Source organism: Lutjanus erythropterus, chromosome 14 (assembly GCF_056507025.1).
Source record: "Lutjanus erythropterus isolate fLutEry1 chromosome 14, fLutEry1.hap2, whole genome shotgun sequence".
NCBI lineage: Eukaryota > Metazoa > Chordata > Actinopteri > Lutjaniformes > Lutjanidae > Lutjanus > Lutjanus erythropterus.
The window spans coordinates 26072107-26094290 of NC_139330.1; the positions used below are offsets into that span (position 1 = coordinate 26072107).

The following is a 22184-nucleotide window of genomic DNA, read 5'->3' on the forward strand; positions in this document are numbered from 1 at the left end:
TGCTGAGGAATAGACTGTGAGAGACGGGGGGAGGAAATAGTCTTTTGTTCTGTGCAAGGAATGTGTTATGAAGTTTATCTGAAGCTAGTCTGAGAGGCTGTTCATACTTGGTATTAACATGCGTCCTGGGTGATCTGATAATGAGTGGACAGCTCTTATTATGTGAGTTCACACTTCGTATTACAGTGCATGTCCAGATGTGTTTTCGGCGACCGTTTGGGATCAGATCTCACTTCTACACTCTATATTTAAAAAATTAACATTTGGGCTATTATCACAGGTGAATGTCCATTGCTGTCCGTTTGGCCGTTCAGTGCAAATATTTGACTAGTCATTCCTTTAAACTAAACTTCTGTATCAGCCTACATGAGCGTTTTGTTTTACCTGCACTTAAGTCACACATTAGATTAGCATTTTTCTAGAAATTGAGAGAATTCGTGTCTTGTTTTTGAAACATGATTGGGTGATTTTTAGGGCAATATGCATAGAGAGATGACTTGTCTTGCCTAGCTTGACAGGCTGATTTTGTGCAGTTCGATCCCAGTATTAAAAGGGGAGGCCCAGGGTAGATGATGGTTGGGTCAACCAAGCATATAACTGACATAGAAGACAGCTATTCACAACCTGTCTCCCACAACTGTCAGTTTTCATTTCCTTAAACAATAACCAAGCAGTTTGAAGTGTCTAAATCTAACAAAGCATTGATCAAAGATGATGTCCCTCTAATACAGGTGCCAAGTCTGAAAAATATCATATGGGTCAGACACGGTAAACACGACATGAAAATTGTCTTGGTACAAGTCTTGGTAGCTGAGAAGCACAAATGAGACTGTTTGAATAAGAGCACAGTCACAAACAAAAGGGCCAACAACATGGAGGGGAAAAAATCAATGAAAAGGAAATCAGGAGAGAGGGAGGGATTGTTTGGACAGAGAGTGCGGGAGAAAAGTGAAAGAAAGAGAAAGAGATTGATGTGCCACCACACCACACTCCACTGCCCTCTAATTACTAGGTCCGTACCACGTTGTTCATCACCTGCTCCTCTGTGTGCACGTTATTTATGGACATACGTCTGTTTGAGTGTGTGTTTGTGTGTCCACACCTGAGGCATCGGTAGGTGTTCAAGTAAAAACAGTGAAAGAAGTAAAAGGCGTCGCTGACATGTGTCGCGTTCACTGGAGGGTTTCGTGCCATAACTATCACCTGAATATACGAAAGAGACGAAAGAGATGAAACATGCAGCCCGACCACATGTTGTGGTCGTTTCTACTGTGTGTTCTATACAGTATTTCTTTAAAGGATAAGGGTGGCATTATTCTTCCACACATCCATTCAGTGATGCTTATGGCAGCAAGTTGAGCAAGGTAGTCCAGACGTCCATCTCCCAGGAATGTTTTCAGCTCTTCCTGGGGGATCCGTTCCTGAGCCAGATGAGACATATAATTTGCCCAGCATGTTTGAGGTCTACCTGGGCATCTCCTACCAGTTGGATGTGCCTGGAAAATTTCCAGAGGAAGAGACCCTGGAGACATCGTGAGGCATCAGATGCCCGAACCACTTCAGCTCGCTTCTTTCAACAAGGAGAGGAGCGGCTCTACTCTGAGCTCCCACTGGACGTCTGAGCTCCCTGTGATAGGTGTAGTGCTGCTGGAGCACACCAGAATTACAAGCCACCATTTTTTGATCAGATAAAATCATTTTTTTAAGTGCTTGAAGATCGAATCATCATTAAAGTGTGTGGCTCTGATCAGACAGAGTGCAGTTTTGTAGTGAGAGGTGTTTTCTCCTGGCGTTTTGCTAAAACAGCCCGGGCCTTTTAGACGACAGACAAGAAAGGCAATTAAAAACAAATGGAACTGAATGGGATGTGATGCAGACTCGCAGTTGTTGCAGAGACAGGAGGAGAGAGAGAGAGTTATGATGATGGACTGACTGCTGCATAATATTCTCAAAATGCTGAAACTATAACTATACCCATAACTTTATCTTGGCCAACTCCTGGAGTCGGACCTGGGAGCTCATTGGTGACTGTCTGATGGCCGGATCTTGATCAATGCGGCCCATTTGGTTACAGCCCAAGAGAACGAACCACCACTCTGTGCACCCACCGTCTGTAGAGAGGGGCATACTTGCCACCCCTCCTAGTTTTCCAAAGAGACTCTTGTCTTTCATTGTCCTCTCCCTCTTTCCTCCTTTTCATTATCACAACCTGTCTTTGACACTGTGTAGCGTGCGTCAGCCCTATACGCCTCTAAAAATATGCTGTTTTCACCCGGACAACATTAAAGCTACATCAAACCAGACAACCTAAGATGTTTCCTCAGAAAAGTTTTAAAGGAAAGGATCATGCATTTTTTTTAAATCTAACATGTCAGTTTCCTTTTATGGAGAGGGCAAAAAATAAAAGAGTGAAAGAAATCCAGGTTAGAGGGACTAATTATTCTGTATTCTTTCCTGAGAATTTAAAGTAAAATTAATGCTCATGCAGTGTACTTTGTTTCCTGCATTCTGGTGACTATTAAAGAATGAAATAACACTGAAAAAGTACAAAGTCTCTGAAACTGTGGAGATGTGGCAATAGGCTCTGGTGCACTGTTAGCCAGGGGGCAGACATTTTTCTTGTTTTTACTTATTGATAATTGCTCAATGAACTGCCAAAGCTTCATTTAACATTTGTTAAATTCACCTCAGAGAGACCAATAAATTCTTTTTGGCCAAATGTGGCTGTTTCCCACGGTGCAACAGTTGTGGTATTTGCCAAAAAAATATATATTTGTGTTGCCCGCATTTCACTGTTCACATCACCACCTGTCTGGCCTCACTGTGCACAAATTCTAATTTGCATCCTCTAGACAGTGAATGACAATGAATGGTTGACTCACTCAGTGACTGATTATTTAATTGATTTGTTGACTGACTGACTGATTGGCTTGTCAAAAGACAGGCTGGCTCATTCACTGATGGACTGATGTGTGACAACAGCTCTTACAAAACGCCTGACAGAGCGGAGATAAAACAAACTCAGATGTATTTTCAAGGATGGTGCAAAAGTTGCAGTCCTTGCTGGACAAAAACAGTGACGCCGCTCCAGACTGGCTCATCAGCACTTCAGAGTTATATTAATGATTTTATTTCGTGCTGTGGTGTTTGTGTGTGTGTGTGTGTCCAAGACAGACTGGATGACAGCACCAGGGGAACATGAATATAAATTTGTCAGCATGAGTTCTGACAGATCTACACACACACACGCACACAATCAGTCACACAGCTGTCATATTGCAGTTGACAGTGCCTGTTTGTTTGGTCAAGGAATGTCGACACATTTTGAGAAACTGGTTTAAATTCAGAGTCACCGCGCAGAAAATGTTTTTTTCATACCAAAAGGACAGACAAGACTTTGAAGATCATGGACATGTCTTCAATAAATGCAGGGAGATTTCTCAAAATGTGACTTCTGTAAGGTTTTGACAACTATAGTGTCTGTATTTCTGCGACGCGAATGTAAAATCATCAGTGTCAAAAAAACACCAACAAGAGGCACAAACTGTGGCTGCGCTTGAAGATGCACAGATGAATGACAGGCTGTCTTTCTCTACTGTGTGTGAGATATTTCCCACAGTGCACTGCGTGTGTGATGTTCTCGCCTCCATTCGGGATTCAGAGTCAGTGCGTGTATCGTGCGTGTGTGTTTGTGTGTGTATTTCTGTCTTGATGCAAGCCTATTACTATTCCTTGTGGATACTGATATTGGATGGATACCGTCCTGTTTTCAAGAGAGTGGGCATTTTCTGTTGACCTCAGTGTGTGTGTTTGTGTGTGTGTGTGTTTTTGCACAACCACAGGCTATCCGAATGAAGCCTGACATGAATTATCCAGTCTCTCTTTCTTCTTCTGTAATGGAAAGGGATTGAAGGATCATTTTCGAGCAACTCTGAGGTTTCTATACAGGAGATTGTTTGACCATATCAGTTTCAAATTCCTCCGTGTGTGTGTGTGAGATTGTGTGTGCTTTTTTGTACACAGTCAGACTATGAATGATTCTCATAAGTCCCCTGAGCGTAGACAATATCACTTTAAGCACTCAAACACATCATACACTCGCACCTCGCTTGGCTAGCAGTATGTAGAGATGCAGTCCACATGTGCTCTGGCCTATGAGAACACAACATCTGGGCACGCTCAGTGAGCAGCAACAGATAACACACATCTAACACCTCTTGAGGGCAAGAGAGTGTGTGTGTGTTTTGATATTGATATGCTAGTGCCTCTGAATAGAAAAGGCTGAGTGAGCAGCTGTCAGATTAGCATGAGATGCTAACTGGTGAGCAACTCATACGGATTTTTTTTTTTTTTTTGTCTGGACTCCAAATAAATAACAAAGATGTCACACACACAAAACGTGTGAGTGAGGAGACTGTCAGTGGCATTTAAAGAGTGACAAAAGGTTGCAGAGGGATGTGGGAGATTTAGGGGGATGAGGCAAGAGAGTGACAGAGAATATTCAATTATATAAAGGCTATATCAGCAAAATGTGACCGAAGGATGAAAAGAGTCCGGAAGACGGAGAGGGAGTGAAAAAGACAGAATTACTACTGGATAACCACTTTATCGGTAAAATGCCTAACTGAGCGTGGAAATAGAGAGACATGAAGAGAAGAGAATGTACTAGTTAGGCACAGAGAGAAATGAAGGCAGATAGAGAAGGAGGAGAGTGAGAAAAGAGAGAGACAAAGAGAGGGTGTGGGAGACATTAAGTCTTTGTTTCATGAATATATATGTTATGTAAAGCCTGCAAAAGTGCACAAAGATAATGGTCAGACTTAACTGTACACACAAGCTGTACTTTGTATCAAACTACACAAAAACTAGAAATAATATGTTCTTTATTAGACAGTAATTATTACAGACAATGGGTAATTATGGGCACAAAACAACAGAGCTGTTCTTTCAACTAAATTAAATCACATATCTGCTACTTGAGACACACCTTCTTTGGCAGAGTAGCCAAGACTGATGTCTACTTCTTTGATCACTGATGCCTGCAGTGTTACAATAAGTCCGTGCATTCACACAGACAAAGTATTCCTAGTCTATATATAGGTTTTAAAGAGGGAAGCAGGACATATGCGATTTCACTTTAGTTTACAGTACAGTTCTGTTGTAATGTGTCCCAAATTGCCCTCTGAGTAAATCTAATAAAGGTCTTACAGTGTTAGAAAGAATTGCAGCTGATCACAAGGCATATATAATACAGATACAGATTTCTACCTTTCCACTTTTACATTTTATTAAATATGTATATACCAGTTTTTGAGAGTCTATACTAAAGCATGGTACATGTTTTATAGTTATGTTTAGGCTCTCAATTCACTGGTGCTGTTGTATAAGACCACTTAGGCTAAAACTGTCCTTAAATTTTAATTTAAGAATAAAACTAGGGATTTCCTGAGAATGTTGCTAGATGGTTCTTAGTAACCATTTTGCTCAGAAGATATAAGAGACCCGTACCAGCCTCTTAAAAGTGAAATCAACTGTGGAATATTGCTCCATGCATGGTGATTTAAGAGAAGCATACAAAGATAGATTTGACATTGATGCAAAACTTGTTAGAGAGTATAGATCTGACTGTCAAAACAAAACTTAAACTGGACCTTGAACACCTAACTAGTAGGAACCATGCCTTGCCAGCGGTCAAGGCAAGTGTTGATTGGCTTGAGGCTTTTTGTGTGTGGGACTTTCGAGTCCAGTCCGGTTGATGAGTGAGTGACAATTTAGGGAGCCAACATGCGAGTGATGGAAGCACAAGAAAATCCATGAACTTGTAGGACTTTGTCTCATCATGGCATAACATTAAAAATTCCTTGAAAGCTGAATTAATCTGTTTGTAAATAGGCAGATCATTTTATATGTTCCATTAGGTCCGGCGAGGTAAAAGTTGATCAGTTTTTCCTGAAACCGTCTTTTCTTCTTAGTAACAGCACTTTTCCTATGCTGACTTTTCCATCTCAATTCCACATTAAACTGCCAACTTGCCTACAAAAATACAGCACAAGCACTGATGAAAAAACAGAATTCCTGCTACACGTGCAAAGCACCACAAGTTGCCGTTCAACCAGTAGTTTTCTACAACTACTTATCATTCCTAACCTGACAGATGCTTTAAACTTATATAGTTAATGCAACTGGGCAGTGGTGAAGGTTAGGGAAAGATCATGGTCTTAAATTTTGAAAAAGCCAACAGTGACTTGAGGCACTCATGTGTTTACATAATTAACATTTAACCAAAGCCGTGATCTTTCAGTAAACTTAACAAAGTGGGGTATTTTGCCTCACCACATTTGGGCCTGAACAATATGCAAATAAGTACTTTTTATTCTTGATCAACCATAATTCAGTCAGCAGTTACATGTCTTATCCGACTGCAAGGGCCTCAACTGAACAAGTGAACTAACAGCTACAGCTAAATGTCAAATGGTCAGTCATGTGATGCATGAGGCATTTTGTGTCACAGTATGAGTCTAAACCAATGATAGGGGGACTGTTGGACGATACTGCAGCAGTTGAATATAGGAGTGGACACAGGTTCAGCTCACAGTTAAAGTCCTCTGGTTTGATGCCTCGTCCAATCCTCTATTTAAAATCATTGGACAACATTACTATTCTTCGCACATTGTGATTTCCCAATGAGTGCTAGCGGGGCACCCACATAATTAACACCCACACATACAGGAAGAGAAAATTAAAAGAGAGAGACCAAAGAAGGAGACCAAGACAGTGATAAAAGAGCACATATAGACATTTGAAGAGAAAAATGGCTCCATTCAGCCATAACAGACTGCGTGGGAGGGAAGGAGAGCTGCGCTACTGAAAGTAAAAAGTGATATAACTCAGGTAGAGAGTCTTGTTTTATAATTCATTACCAAGTATGTGTGTGAGTGTGTGTGTGTGTGTGTGTTCCAAAGCATAATAGTGGATGAGGCCACTGCTCTCTGCACTGACCTTCTACTGTTCATTTATAGTTGATGATTTGATTTGTTCAAAGTGCTCACCCTGAAAGGGAAGCATTTACTTTTAATTACATTAAACAGGGTACGTGACCCCCGAGGAAACTATTGGCCCTATCAGAGTGTATTAATCTTTGTGTTAACCCGTGCTAATCTGTAGTAATTGCACAACACACAGCCTTGATCTGGTTCGTGACTTGTGTTTAATGACTTAAATATCAGGCTGTCTTGTACCATTACACTTACAAGAGAAGGTCAGGACTCAAAGTGTCAACAGCCACGCTAAATTCGTGGGAACGGCACGTCTAGTTTCGAGATCGTCGTGGTTAAAGACGATTCAAGTGTTCGAGATCGTCATGGTTAAGGACAATTCAAGTGTTGAGTTGGCTTTGTTTTGCAGACGATTTTCTGTTTTATTATCTCTTATGACAGTTTTGCCAAGGCTGATGCATTCAGGCATTCAATCCCAAATTACATATTTCAAGGGGAGGTAATTTATCCATCACTGAAAGATAAGGGTGCATGTGAGAGAGTGTGTCTCTGTTAGGCTTTTCTGTGCCTCTGCTTTTCACATTTTCATTCCCAAAACAAAGATGTCAAGCAGAATTCTCTCATCTAATCAATTGTAAATGCAGCCAGGGAGTAATATTTAGATAATGATTGTTTTCTAATGTCTAATGTTTCCAATTAAAGTGGAGAATTTGTGTTTTTCATAAACAGTAGCCCAAAAACATCTACAGTGCTACAAAACTGTGAGATAATAAAAGAAACAAGCATAAGTTTTTCTCATTAGACTCAGTTAACAACTGCATTTAATTACTTTGCATGATATATAACAGTTAATAATAATAAAATTATCTAAAGTTGGCCCTTGGGGGTCACAACCCTCACGTTGTAACATAAAACAACAGACTTAACAAATGACTCAGACCAGCACTAAGCATGATGAGAAATGAAGGCTGTAATTTAGAATGAAGGAGAACTTAAATAATTAAAAAATATATTTGTGTTTGCAAGAGTCAAAGCAGTGGTCTTTGTGTTTGAGTCTCTTGGTCAGATGGGTGGGGGGTTCCGATCACCAACCTGATTATTTTGGATGTTCTTGATTCAAAAAGGTTGACAACAGCCGCTGCACATCACCTCAGCAGGAAGAACAGTTACTTGTGGTAGAAGGATACTCTCTCTCCAAACTCAGCTCAGTTTAGGGTGCAGACAGTCTTTGTTTGCTTGTTTCGAGCATTTGAATGCATCACCAGCTCTTAGAAGGTTAATAGTATGCAGTGAACGAAAGATCCGTGTGAAATCAATAGGAGATCATGGCTTTCACTGGGATTTACCCAGTCAGCGTGTTTCATGGACACAGCAGGTCGTCTCGTTTGTTCATTCATTTGACTCACTTATAAATGAAGCAGAACAACAACCAGCTACACACAGGAGTGTGTCCACTGCTGATGGTGTGTGTCTGTGCATGTGTGTGTGTGCATCTTTTTCATCATGCAAGAAAAGTAAATTTTGTGTTGTCAACTATTCAGCAAACATACAAGCATCAATACACATATACACAACAAACAACAGCATGTGGTCGGCTTTACCCCCAAATTTCATGGTTACTTATGTAATAATTAGTAAGTACCGTTTTCATGCAAGTAGGTGGTAATTACCATTACCATTATTATGGTAAATGGTGGATTACAATTATTAAATAATGTTGGGATAATTTTTAAGAAATTTCAGTTATGATACTTGCCAATTATCATATATTTATTTGGGGTAAATTTGCAGTTCATTTCAAAGAAAGATCAAATATGTGGAATGGTAATTACCACCTACAACATAAAAATGGTACTTGCATAATTAACCATGAAATTTGGGGGTAATAGGTGGGTGATTTCAAAGAAATTTAAAATGATATTACTTGGTAATTACATCTATTTATTTAAATTATGGGACCTGTAAACTGAAGTGTTGCCGTTCTTTTTCCCAGCAGGGCTAGGTTCAGTTTAAGTCAACAAAAATAAAATCTGTCTAATATGAGCTTTTAGTGTGAAAGTCTGAGTTATGTATCCACTTAATAATTGATTTGATAAAGAATGAGTTATGTTGTATTCACATTATCCACTCAGGATTTTTATCCCCCATATAACAGATTTTTTTCCTCCATAATCACATCACAAGCAGTAACCTAATGTTATATGTATTCTGATTCCATTTGCAAAAATCACATATTTGATGCACATAGTCTGATGGTCTGGGCTCATGTGGTTTGGATAGACTTGATTATTTCCTATAGGATCAATATTTCTTCATTCACATGCAGTACTAATGCTCAAAAGGTGCTCCACCACTTCTTCACTTTGTTTGCCACTCCCTGTTGCATCCCCTGACACATCGATTCTGTAAACTGGTTTATTCATGAAAAGTTCAGAAGTCAAAGATAAAAAAAAAACAACAACTTATAAACCAGAACTTAATGCTAAAGAACTCCGACTGCCCTCGTTTTTTAACCTCTCTTTCCCTTCTCTGTCTCTCACCAGGTGAGGATGATGACGACGAGGAGTGCGGGGAGGAGAAGCTGCCGTCGTGTTTCGACTACGTGATGCACTTCCTCACCGTCTTCTGGAAGGTTCTGTTCGCCTTCGTCCCACCCACAGAGTACTGGAACGGCTGGGCCTGCTTCGTCGTCTCCATCTGTATGATCGGACTGCTCACCGCCGTCATTGGTATGATCACAGCGGACCAGGTTCAAATGGATAGTACAGATTTGACGTAGAGTTGTATCATCAGTGTACAACCTGAAGTAGATGCCGGTTGTGATGCTCCCAGTTAAAAGAAGCAGAGAGAAGTGACAGAAAAGATGTTAATAAGTTTAGGTTTATCTTTATTATGTAAGATTTGACTGGTACTTATGCCTCAACAGAAGTTTATTAATTAAAATCTTGGTCATGATGTTCTTTTCATATTATTACAGGGGACCTGGCCTCTCATTTTGGCTGCACAGTGGGCCTGAAAGACTCAGTCACAGCAGTGGTATTTGTTGCATTGGGAACCTCTGTACCAGGTGAGTGTGTGTGTATTTGTTAGCACATTCACCGTAGGTTCATATACGTGTACTGTGTGTTAAAAATGTAATAATCTTAAATATCCTGCTCCTGGACATTCTGCTGGCCTTATTCAAAGAACTTTCTCTTTGTACGTTTGGCTTTGAGCCTCAAAAGGCCTTTATAAGCATAAAACACCTCAAGGTCTTCGATTTAGGAATATATTTGTGTTCATCAATGGTCTCCTTTAGGGAGTGTACCTTGACATTTTCAAATCCTTGCCTCAGTTTTTATTGCTAGGAGTTTTATTTCTCCCATGTCTTTTCTTCAGTGTTTATACTGCAGAATAAAAGAAGACACCTTTAGAGAGTGTATCACTGCACTGATGACTGTACTAAAAATCCTCGTTAAAGTTAATGCTCTTTTAAACAACAATCAAGAATACAAATCAATGTTAGCTTTAATAGGCTGTGGGAAAAATTCACTAAAGGTGTGGAATTTCATGGAAACAGAAAATATCTGTGTGGGAAGATGATATACACAATACAAACTTAGAAAGATGTACAACCCTGATTTCAAAAAAGTTGTTGTGATACAAAGACTGCGCGGCTCATGTTTTTCCCCGCTGTCATGCTCAGGGAGTTATTACCATGACTGACCGAGTCTCTCCAGTGTGTCTTTATATGTGGGAGTCTGTTAGAGGAAACAGTGCAGTCTGCAGACAGCAGCATGGATCATCTGCTAAATATGAAGAATGACCGACGACTGCAACGGCTGGATAAATATGTTTTAACCTTGGCCTCAGTCTCCTGCTCCCACACACACACACACACACACACACACACACACACACACACGCACAGAAGATACATGCAGACAATCAACACATCCTTGGATGTTAGATGTATAACGTGCAGACACAAACAGCTGCCCAGCTGTAATTACTTTCACGAACAGCCTCACACACTCATATATTATACTAACATATTAAAACTCACACTTGCACCCATTTACACACATACACACACACACACACACCTGCACTGTGACCACCATATGTTATTAGCATAGGGCTATTTGTCATGTCAGGCTCAGGTGGTCTCTGTCCTCCCATTTAGGGAGCTCCAAGATAGAAGTGATGTATTATATACTGTCTCTCTCCCTCTCTCTCTCTCTCATACACACACACACAGACATACACACACACAAACATATGTGTACGAATACCGAAAATGTAATATTTGAACACACACAAACAGAAATACACCCTCGCTCAACAGTTGTATTTGCAGACAAACACATGCACACACAGCTGTTGGAAACACAGAAGTGCACACACATAAGCACAATGTGGAGAGCTGCGGAATGGAAACAAAGTGCTTCAGCCTGTCTGAGGCTCTCAGCCTTATTAACAGAGCCTCCCATGGCCAGAACACACACACACACACACACGCACACACACACACACCTCAAGTTCTGTGGCCATTGCAGTTAATAAAACCCATCCTGTGCTGTGGTTCCACGATGATTAACCTCGTTTATCACAGTTAGCCAGGCTAACACACACACACACACACACACACACACACACACACAAGAAGGAGATAGGAGGGAAAACAACAGCAGGGGAGCTTATAAAAGAGAATTAGAAACTAAAATTTGTGGTTGGTTTGGGATTCCGCTGAAACCTCTGAAGTTCATCAGTATACAACTCCAACGTATATTTAAAGTATTAGTACATTTATACTGAGAAAAATGTGCCATGGGAATCAATGAGGTAAACAGCAGTTACAAAGTACGGCGCAACAAATGTTAACAACTGGAAAATAAAGCATCTGTAGGGCATTTAAAATGATGATGTTTTATCATTCTGATATTTTGGGTCAAAAATTAAAGGAATAAGAAGGATTTTTCAGTTGCTCCTTTTAAACATACCAGGAGGGTCGTTGATTGTTGAGTCTCATACCCAGGACATCAAATACCAGTGTTTTTGATTAGCGAAGTGCCCAGATAATAGCAAAATAATGAGAAAATCAGAAGGTACGGGCAGAGGGCGGGGTCTCCCCACACATTTCTAGTGGGTCATGGATGATGACTGAGAGGTATTATTTTTGTGCCGTCTGTGCATTGTTTTTTTTGGGAAAATCCAGCACAGATTGCTTTTAAATACAATCAGTTAGGTAACTATTACGAAATGATCAACAGGAAATTTTTGAAGTCTTAGCTCATTTTTGAACGCTTTTGATTTTGAGTTTGGTATCTTTTTTTAACAGCACAACATCACCTACATGACCTGGCAATTATTTTTTTTCACTTTAATACACTTTATCAACATATTGTGTCTGATTCTTGAAGGAATGTGAATGAGAATTGCTCAGATTATGCTTTGATTTTGAAACAGTAGTCTTACGTTGTTGTTTTATAGCATCTAATAATTGTTGCTGACAGTATTAACTGTCTGTAGTAGTAGCAATCGAAAGTTTTTCACAGCATCCCTGCGATTGACTGCGCTGCTGCACACTTCCATGTATACGTGGCATGTTTTTGTAGCGATGTGCACTGGAAAATAGGGCTCTCTGAAAGCCACTGTATAATTCAAACCCTGTTTGTAAAAATCTTTGTAACTCACTAACCTATTGTCACCATCCGCACATTTTCCCCCCTGACCAACAACTTGATTAATGACAAGAAATCATTAAGGGCACATTTCCTTCTAATTTTCTGTTGATATTCATGGTCCCATGATGACCCCTGATCTTCCCTCTATCACCACCACCAGGCAAATATTTCCTCATGCAGAAAAATTGCCCTGAGCATATCAGTGCTCCCCAATGAGTCCTTCCTTTTTGAGAGACCAGAGGGAAAAAGGAGCAGAAGAAAGAGGCAGGAGAGGCGGAGGGAGACGTTGTAGAGAGGATAGATGTGGCGCTGTAGACAGAGAGCGAGACACTGGTTGATTGACAGAGAGGCAGAAGAAAAGGGCAGAAAGCTCTCCAGGGAGTCATACTCTCACAGAAGGAGCTGCAGAGTGGAACCTGTTACACACACACATATACACACACATACATGCTGCTACAGAACATACAAGCACCCACGCACTCGCCCACTCAATCAGGCGCACAAGCGCTCAAAGACCGACCGATGCACACACACATGCACGGCCCTTTGCCAGCTGGTGGAGGCACGGCGTCAGATTGGACCCAGGTGGCATCGTTCAGTAGCACACACGCCGTCAGTGTACATGCATGCACTGTACACAGAAACACACACACATGCAGGCACATATAAATAGCCTTGGTACACACACACTTAAACCCAGCAGGCCTGTCCTTGAAGCTTTAAGGTGTATGGGGAGATTTATCTTTCCTGGACTCTTTGGACTCCTCCTTTGGCCTGCTGCCTCTCCCCTCCTCAATCCTCTTCCGGTCCTCCCATCATCCTCTTTTCCTTCGCCAGTTTGGCTGCCACTTCAAGAAGGCCCTTCCTCCTCTTTTTCCTCTCTGTTTCTCCTTCACTTCCTTGCTTTTTTCACTCCCGTTTCTGTCTCTTAGTGTATCTGGCAATAAAAACAAGAAGACATGAATCAATACTGTAGAAAAGATGGCCAGAAAATTAGAGAGAGAAAAAAGTGCTAACTGACCATTTGGCTTTTTGCTAAGACTTTGTGGTTTCAGCGAAGAGCCCATTGTTGAGATTTGGCAGGGTCTCCACTGCTCCTTTCAGTACCGCGAGGAAGACCATGCCTCTGGGGCTGCTGTAGTTTGGCAAGCGTTAAAACTAGGGGGGGGGATTTTGGGACCAAGCAACGCAACACTGATTAGTTGTCTGGCCAAGATTTGTTTGCCCCTGCAAACTGAGATTCAGCCTTGTAAATTATTGATCTTGGACCAAATGTGGCCTGTGCTGGCTGCCAGCGACAGAACACTGTAACAGGATTAAAGATTTGGTTTCTAATTTAAGGTTCCCTGTCTAAATGAGGAAAAAAGGATTTGCACAGTGTTTTGTATTAATAATTATAAGTGTTTTCATTTATTAAGAGCGTCCTTCTGTTGTTCTTGTGTAACTCACAGATGACCGCATGTCGAGGTTGAATTTAACTCCAAGTGTAAATCTATTCATACTGTAGAGCATTTAATGAGAAATACTGATTTACACTGAGTAGCACATTATGTGTTAGTAAGGACAATGCACTGTGACTCTGCAAAGGGCTTATCTCTCTATAGACTCTATAGAACAGTTAAATAATTGAAGCAGTTACATTTGCTCTGATGGTGGCAGAGGGGAATAGGCCACGTCCAGAATTAAGTTTCTTCCTCTGGTTTGCAACTAAATAGTGGCAAGATGTGCACAACAGACCTTTTTTCACGGCAGCCAGACTGATATGAAGAAGTAGGGTAACAACCAGTGATCAACTATATTACTCTGTTAAAAAACAGCACATCAGAGACATGCATGCTTGGTCAGTTCTCCATTCAGTACTCCTGGATTACAGCTGGAGTTGGTCCCCACTGCTCCTAATACTAGGATGGGTTAAATGCAGAGACTGAAGCTGACTGTATAATTGTACTTTGTGTGGCTGCATATGTCACAATAAGATTGACCTTTAATTTTTGCTAGTGGCTAGTCTTGACTCTCCCAGGGCTAGCTATGCCAAATCCAAAAAAAAACAAAAGTCTGTTAGTTGCAGCTCCAGGCAGATATTTTATTTTTTGGCTCTTTTGATGATTAAGGCTGCTGACCCGTGGTGCAAAGGATGCTGTAGGACATGATTCTACATCATGATATTGCTGTAAAACCCTCTCGCTTACCATCATTTCTACTGTAAAAGTCAGTTTAACATCACACTATTGAACAACAGACAATGCTGAATACAGCCTTTGTAGCCTGATCAATAGACATGTCCACCAAAATTCTTCTCCTGCTTTGTAGATTTCCCAAAAAGCCTTTTAATTCAATCTAGCATAACAGCCTGCTCCTGAACTTGAAATTAAAGAGGTAAAACATGACATTGTTACAAATATGTATAAAAATGATATGTTCTGTAAAAACGGTCACTAAGGAAACAGATTACCTCACCAAAACAGAAAAGTAAAACACAACTCCAGTGCCAGTATTAGTCCAATCATGTTTACTTTGCATGTCGATGAACTGCCAAAATCACTGGAACAATCCATGTTCTCTCTCTGCTACATATTCAAATTAAGAGGCTTGTGTTTGCAGATGATCTAATGCAATCGTACCAGAGAAAGACAGCAACACTGCTAGGGCTGGAGAATTTAGTCCCCACCATACCTACAATCTAGCAAGAAAGAAAGTGCAGACCATGCCCAAATTTAATCTGTTTCCATCCTTTTCTTTTCTCTGCCCAGATACCTTTGCCAGTAAGGTAGCTGCTATCCAGGATCAGTATGCAGATGCATCCATCGGTAATGTGACAGGCTCCAATGCTGTCAATGTTTTCCTGGGCATTGGGGTGAGTCCAGTTCATTTAAAGATTAATTAATTGATTCATAGCTGGTATAAATGCAGTGGTGCTTGTCATACTGCCATAGTAGTAATTACTATTAAGTGTTTCTAATAATTAACAAGCTGTTTAATGAGTAATTTGAGTGCTATTCTTGTATTCTATTATTCTGGTCCCTAGTCACTATTATTCAGTTTGATTCTGTTTGATTTTCGACAGGTGGCGTGGTCCATTGCTGCCATCTACCACAACAGCAAGGGGAATGACTTCAGGGTGGATCCAGGCACACTGGCCTTCTCCGTCACGCTCTTCACCATCTTTGCCTTCATCTCCGTCGCCACGCTGATGTACCGACGGCGGCCGGAGATTGGTGGAGAGCTGGGCGGGCCCCGGACTTCGAAGGTCCTAACCACCATGCTGTTCGTCAGCCTGTGGCTCCTCTACATCCTCTTCTCCTCACTGGAGGCCTACTGCCACATCCAGGGCTTCTAAGACAGCGTGAGGTGACGAACAGAAGGGTGAAACAGAAGGAGAACATGGAGGAAAGAAGCCAAGGGGAGGTGGATGAATGGATGGATTTGGTAATTTAAGGCTGTCTCATTGATCTATCACTCCCTCCCTTTACGCAATAGACTGAATGACGGATGAATGGATGGATGTACAGATGAAGGAATGGACGACGCATTAAAGCATCACAAAACAGAGTAGAAGGAAGTACAGATGCATGGAAGGACAAACAGGAAAATAAGGAGCTAGAGAAATAGCTCAGAAGATGGAAAAATGGTGGCAAATGAATAAACTAAGGAATACATTTTTTTTTTGTCTTGATCTATAAATCCAAACCAATCAAGTTGTCTTAAACCCATTCCCACTTTAAAACCATAAAACCATAACAATCTGTCCCAGCTGGTTCAACCATACGGAAATCAGAATGAGGAGCGAAAGACCAACAGACCAACACACCATCAAAGCTCCTAGGACAAGTGGCTTCAACAACAGCAATCCAATCAATCCCCCTTCAGTTGGAGCAGCGCTACACCCGTGTCCAGCTGCAGGAACAGGCATGAGTGAGACAGAAAAAGACAGAATAACTGTATCAGTGTGTAGATGCATGGCCAGATGATACTGAAAACACAATCAGAAGAACCCGGATATATCGCCACAATTGTTCGATGACAACAAACTGTGCGTGTGTGTGTGCTGGTGTGTGTGTTCCCGTGCTTGTGTGTTGTGGGAAGATGGTGGAGTACTGTGAAAAAAAAAATAAGACGCCTCTCGTTTTGCTGTCGCTGCGTGAGACGGAGTATGCTTTCGTATTCAAGGTCTTTTTGACTCTCGCTCTCCCAGCCTGTAGAAAAAGCTGACTCTTTCATGGGAGGGTGCGTTCAACAAAGCGAAACGTCTTGAACGTCACTGAGGTTAGAAATGTAAATACAAAGAGCTGAACGTACATTTTCCTTCTGAATGTCTTGGTTACGCCATACGCTCTTGATTGGGCCCTCTATCTGTTGCTTTATACTGTAGATGTAAATGATTTAAGGTCTAATTTGAATCAAGAAGGGGTTAGTGTGCTTTTACCTTTAATAAGGCCATGTCTGAGAGGACAAGATGGCCACTCTACCGTTTAAAACTGTTAGAGAAACTATTATCATTGCATAAATATTTAGGTTAATCTTACGTGTGTTTCTTTTTGTTTGTTTTTTTTAAACTGTGGAATTCTGTTTCCTGGTTTTCCACCAATGAGATTGCCACGATCATGTGTAAGTCGTAACATTGCAATAGACTTTGAAAAATGTAGGTACCGCCCTCTGTGAAACGTCATAGGCTGTCTGTTTCTTAACGTTTAACTCACTTTGATGCCACTTTCCCATTGGTTCACACAGCAGTTCTGGTCATTATCCCTGTGTGTCTTAAGCACCACCCCCTGGCTGGTCAGTGGACCAATCAAAATCCTCAAGGGCTTTGTAAGAAACAACCACTAATCCCTAACCCTGACCCTTGATTTATAATTCTTCTCATAGATTGGTCTTTAGGGGGTTATTTAACAGGGATTTGTATTCCTTAACCTTATACACCAACTGCTCAGTTGTTACGCTGTTGCTTCAGTGCGGCTTTAGGAGAAAACAACATTACATGATAGCTTCATTGACCAAGACCAGACCAAGTATCCAGAGCTACCTAAATAATGCAACAGTCAGACAAGGTTCCAAACTTTGTTAGAGTCTTTCCCAGCTGATTAGAAAAACTGCCTATAATAAATGGCAGTCAGCCTTATTCCAAATTAAACCACCCATGCATTGTTCTTCACCCGGCCAACTCCACTCATTATTAGACTTCTTAAATATACTACCCCTCAGGCATCATGAAGGCCTTGACCGAAAGTAAGCAGTGAACGTCTGACTTTATATTGTTTCTTTATTCAAGGGTAAGTGTTTGCTCTTGAGTAGAAAAACATAATGTAATCTGCTTGGTGATCTTGGAAATCAACCGTTGACACTTTACTTCAGCATCTAGTTTTCAGTCTTAACACATAAGTCATCAGATGAAGGAATGGTTCAAAAGTAATTGTGGTTGGTGATATAGAAGGCTCATTAGTATCTGTATTATAGTAGCCCTGTCAGGACATCTAGCACAGGGTAGATCTAATCTCAGACAGGCAGACTCTGTTTAACAAGCTCAGAGAGGTTTGGAGACAATTGTTCAACTCACAGAAATAGCCCCCCTGGGCCCTGTATCACAAAGTCAGTTCAGCTTCAGCTGAGGGTTAAACTGGTGATTCTGAATAACCAATTATTGGAAGCTTGTTAGAAAACCAGACCCGATGTTTCCTTTCTCTCTCATACAATAATCATGGAAACCAAAGTAATTCTACTGGTGTAGACCACGTTGCTCTGTCACTCTAATCTCACTTTATGGCACAGGCAAAAATAGGCTCTACAGTGAAGTTAACTGTGGCATAATTTTATTGGTTTTTAACACGCATTGCCTCACACTTCTTCTCACTGAACTTTGAGCTTCTATTAAACCAAAAGTCTTAGATAAGGAAGAGTTTAAACACCCTTCAACTAACTGACAAGACACTGCAGGCCTGTCCAGTTCTCTCAAGGGCAGGATAATTGATTTGGAAAGTAGATCCAAACATAGTGGAGCACAACAGACTACAGCAACCAAGTTTTATTAAGTGGCTAATGTTTCGACATGCACTGCGCCCACTGAGACACAGTGGGCGTTGAAACATTAGCCATTTAATAAAACTTTGTTGTGCTCCAATACGTTTAGACCTATTTTTCAGATCTTTCCTCCACCAGACTGTGTGCATGACAGGACAAGAGGTCTGGTTGGATTTGTTTAAGTCCAGACAAGTGTAACTGAGGGTGTTGTTTCAGAACACTTACTACTAAACATGATCTCATGCAACAGCTTCTTTTGAAAACCCTTGTCGAGTGCTGGGCTAGCTAGTAACCTAGTTAGTATCAATACTTGCTTTCAGAACACTATAACACTAGGATACTAAACTATAGTAGTATATATATATTATTATAGTATCATATATTATATATGAGCAACATTAAACTGCAAAAGCAACAGACTGACAAACTGACATTATCAGACACTGACTGGCTTGGCATATTCTTTCACGATTCAGTCGTAAACAGACATTAAATACTTCTATGTGTATTTCTGGCTGAAACACATGAAAGTGGCCCTAAAGCCTTTCCTGAAATACGTAGAATTTTACGTAGAATATACGGTAGATCTTCAAGCCTAACTTGACTGTCAGAGAGGTTTACACTTGAGACTGTTAACTACTTTACTCAGCCAAAACTGCAGAGATCTCAACATTCACAAAACTTACTGTATATGTCGGCATTCTAAAAGTCCATAGTTTGTTGAATGGCACTAAACTATATGCATCTAAATTGGCCAGAATTTTCCTGCTGATGTTGTGTTTTTTTTACTTGATGTATAATATAATAAGTAATATTTTAAATGTCATCTGTAAAGTGAGTAGTCTGGGCTAGATGTAATCCATTTAAAACTTGGCAAAAATCTTGTCACAGACAGCTTTCAACCCCTGTGAGAGAGTAGAGCTGAGCAGAGCCCTGGATTGGATGAGTTTGGCAAATCCACAGTATCTTGAGAGTAGCCTTTGTAAAGGTTCCAGGTTTTGAAATCTGGGATATAGCACTGATTCACCACATGATGCACCTGGAATAGAGAACCACTCCAGAATGACAGAAAAGTCCATAAGGCGATGCTCCACAGAGGTCAAGCAACAAGGCTTGCATACTGAGATCTGTCCAACAATCACGACTGCAGCAGTGTACCATGCAGACTTTTTATTTTCAGCACCCGTGTTGCACAATTTGGGAGCAAACAATAAAGCATTCCCATAAACTCCAACACTACATAGACCCTTTGACAGGCAAAATGAGGTATCAATGAGATTTTACTTGTATTTGCCAAACTCTGCACCATGCGAGGCTCTCCATTAGAGTAGCTGTTCTCTTGTGAAGGCCTTGGAGTGGCAGTTTACCCCTGTTTTGCCAAAGGGAAATCTTTCTATCAGAAACTTAACATTTACAGTCCCACCTGTAAATGGTTTTCTAACCAGTGGATCTTTCTTAAAACACCAAATATTATTCATATTTCATTAACACTCTGAAAAGAGACAAAAAATGCCTTGATGTTGTTTTAACCTAACCAGAATCTTTCTATTTAAATTTGTATGCATTTGTCTCTTCACTGGCATGGAGCTAAAGGTTTATACACTGTAAAAAGCTATGCTAGCTTGTGCAAAAAAAGAGAACATTGTGGGAGCTGTTTGCATCACTTTTTAAGTAACTTCAACAGGGTATGAATTATCTTTGAGATACTGGATCATGTTGGATTTACTTAAAATGTGCCTGCTTCCTAATTTGTCAGAGTGAAATCGTGCAGGAGTGAAACGCTTGCTGTAATGTAGTTGTTTGCATCAAATTAGTTTGCTGCACAAATTTTCCAGAAGCTAACATACCTGATTGGAAGTTAGTTCTTTTGCTACACCGGCTTTGTTGCACCACCTCTCAGTGTATCTACCTTGACTTGAAAGCTAGTCTGACGTGACGCTAATGGTAGATTAACGTCAGCTATTCAAAGCCCCACAGGGTTTGGACCAAGGTGGGAAGCTACATATAGCTAACAAAATGTTAGCTATGACTACCAAGATCCCCACTTTACTTGGCACCCAACCAAGTTCTGTCTCTTCTAAAGCAACTTCTCCAGGCAAAGACTCACAATAGCACTTGAATTTCAGTCCAGTTTCCTTCCCAACTTTTCACATACATATGATTTGTCACCGCCCCCTCGGTGACTCATACAGACGGTACCTGGTAGCAGCTGAAAGCGCATGGGACATCAATGTAAACCCATTCGTTGATGTCTAACGGCTTGATTCCACTCGGCATGGCTGTGTCACGGTCTGGCTGCGCAACAGCCACGTATGGAGGAAGTGGAACAAACACAGGTCTTTCACCCAGGAGACCGGGGCTCGTGTCCCGTGTGAAACCTAAATGTTAGAAGTAAAAGAATGTTACGTGCATCACGTGACTTTTGTCATGTGACTTTCGTTTTGTGAGTTGCTTCAGTGACGTCACCTGACTACGTAATATAATTATTGTGACCCCAAATATAGTCTTATCTTAAACTTACCCTTACCTTACTTTTCGTGACTAAGCCTAGCCAAACTACAACCGTTTCACCGTGCTAACCTTGTGTTAAAAGAGGCTTTCTGGCAGCAATCCTGTACAACCGCAAAGGGGGCCTTGTGCTTCAGTATCAGACGGTGATGACAAATTGTCGGCATGTGATGAGTTGGGATGAGAACGTGTCGTGGATTAAGCTTCCTGCCTTGGTTTGGACTTATGAGTTTTGAAAGGTCAAAGGTTAGCCTGGCAGTTGCTGTAAATATAACACTAAGAGCAAGCAAGGAGTAGAAAAACAAGCTGTAGACTACAGTTGATTTTTTTTTTTATTCTTCTGTGGTGGGGTTTGAAGAACCGGGCAAGGTTTAAAATGAAGGAAAAGCGTTGCACTGGTTCTTGTCGCTTATGTGAAACGGCTACTATGTTGATTCATTGAAAACATTAGCAAAGTTGCTTCTGATGTAAACAACAAGAGATTTTGTTTTTTTGACTCTGATGTACACAATGATAATGTTGTACCTGATGTAGAAAAAAAAATCAATGGTGTTGAATCAGTTGTGAACCATTAACAATGTTGCTTCTGATGTAAAGGTTGATGATGCGTTTTCGTTGCCTCGTTCACTTCTTAACTGACTGTCTGTCCGACAGACTGAGGAATAAATGAATGCAACAACCGAACAGACAGACAAGCAAAACGGACGAAACTGAAGGACAAACACCCCTGCTGGTACAAGCCGAGCGATGTCCTGCTGAGACGTTGCTACGGCGATTAATGTACTGTCAGAAAAAAAAAAAAACATTACCGGAGCTATTCTCTACCCTTAAAGTAACACTTAACGATGTAAGAGGATGACGATAAGGAGAGGAAGGAGGAGGAGAAGGAAGAAGATGAACATTAAAGAAAAAAAACATGAAGTTACAGCCATACCTTGATTTCTGGGTCAGTGAGACTGAAATGGACTTCTCCTGCCCAGCATGTGTATTGTTATGGTGT

At 40.9% G+C, this 22184-nt stretch overlaps 1 protein-coding gene across 1 annotated transcript in view; it reads left to right on the forward strand.

Annotated features, from left to right (window-relative positions):
• Nucleotides 1-18617, forward strand: part of slc8a1b (solute carrier family 8 member 1b) — a 181767-nt gene extending 163150 nt beyond the window's left edge. The window contains exons 8-11 of the mRNA XM_084735365.1: nucleotides 9539-9724; nucleotides 9973-10062; nucleotides 15412-15515; nucleotides 15726-18617. Coding sequence (XP_084591491.1) covers nucleotides 9539-9724; nucleotides 9973-10062; nucleotides 15412-15515; nucleotides 15726-15998 — 653 coding nt within the window. The 3' untranslated portion in view covers nucleotides 15999-18617. The remainder of the gene's footprint in view (nucleotides 1-9538; nucleotides 9725-9972; nucleotides 10063-15411; nucleotides 15516-15725) is intronic.
• Nucleotides 18618-22184: the final 3567 nt, after the last annotated feature.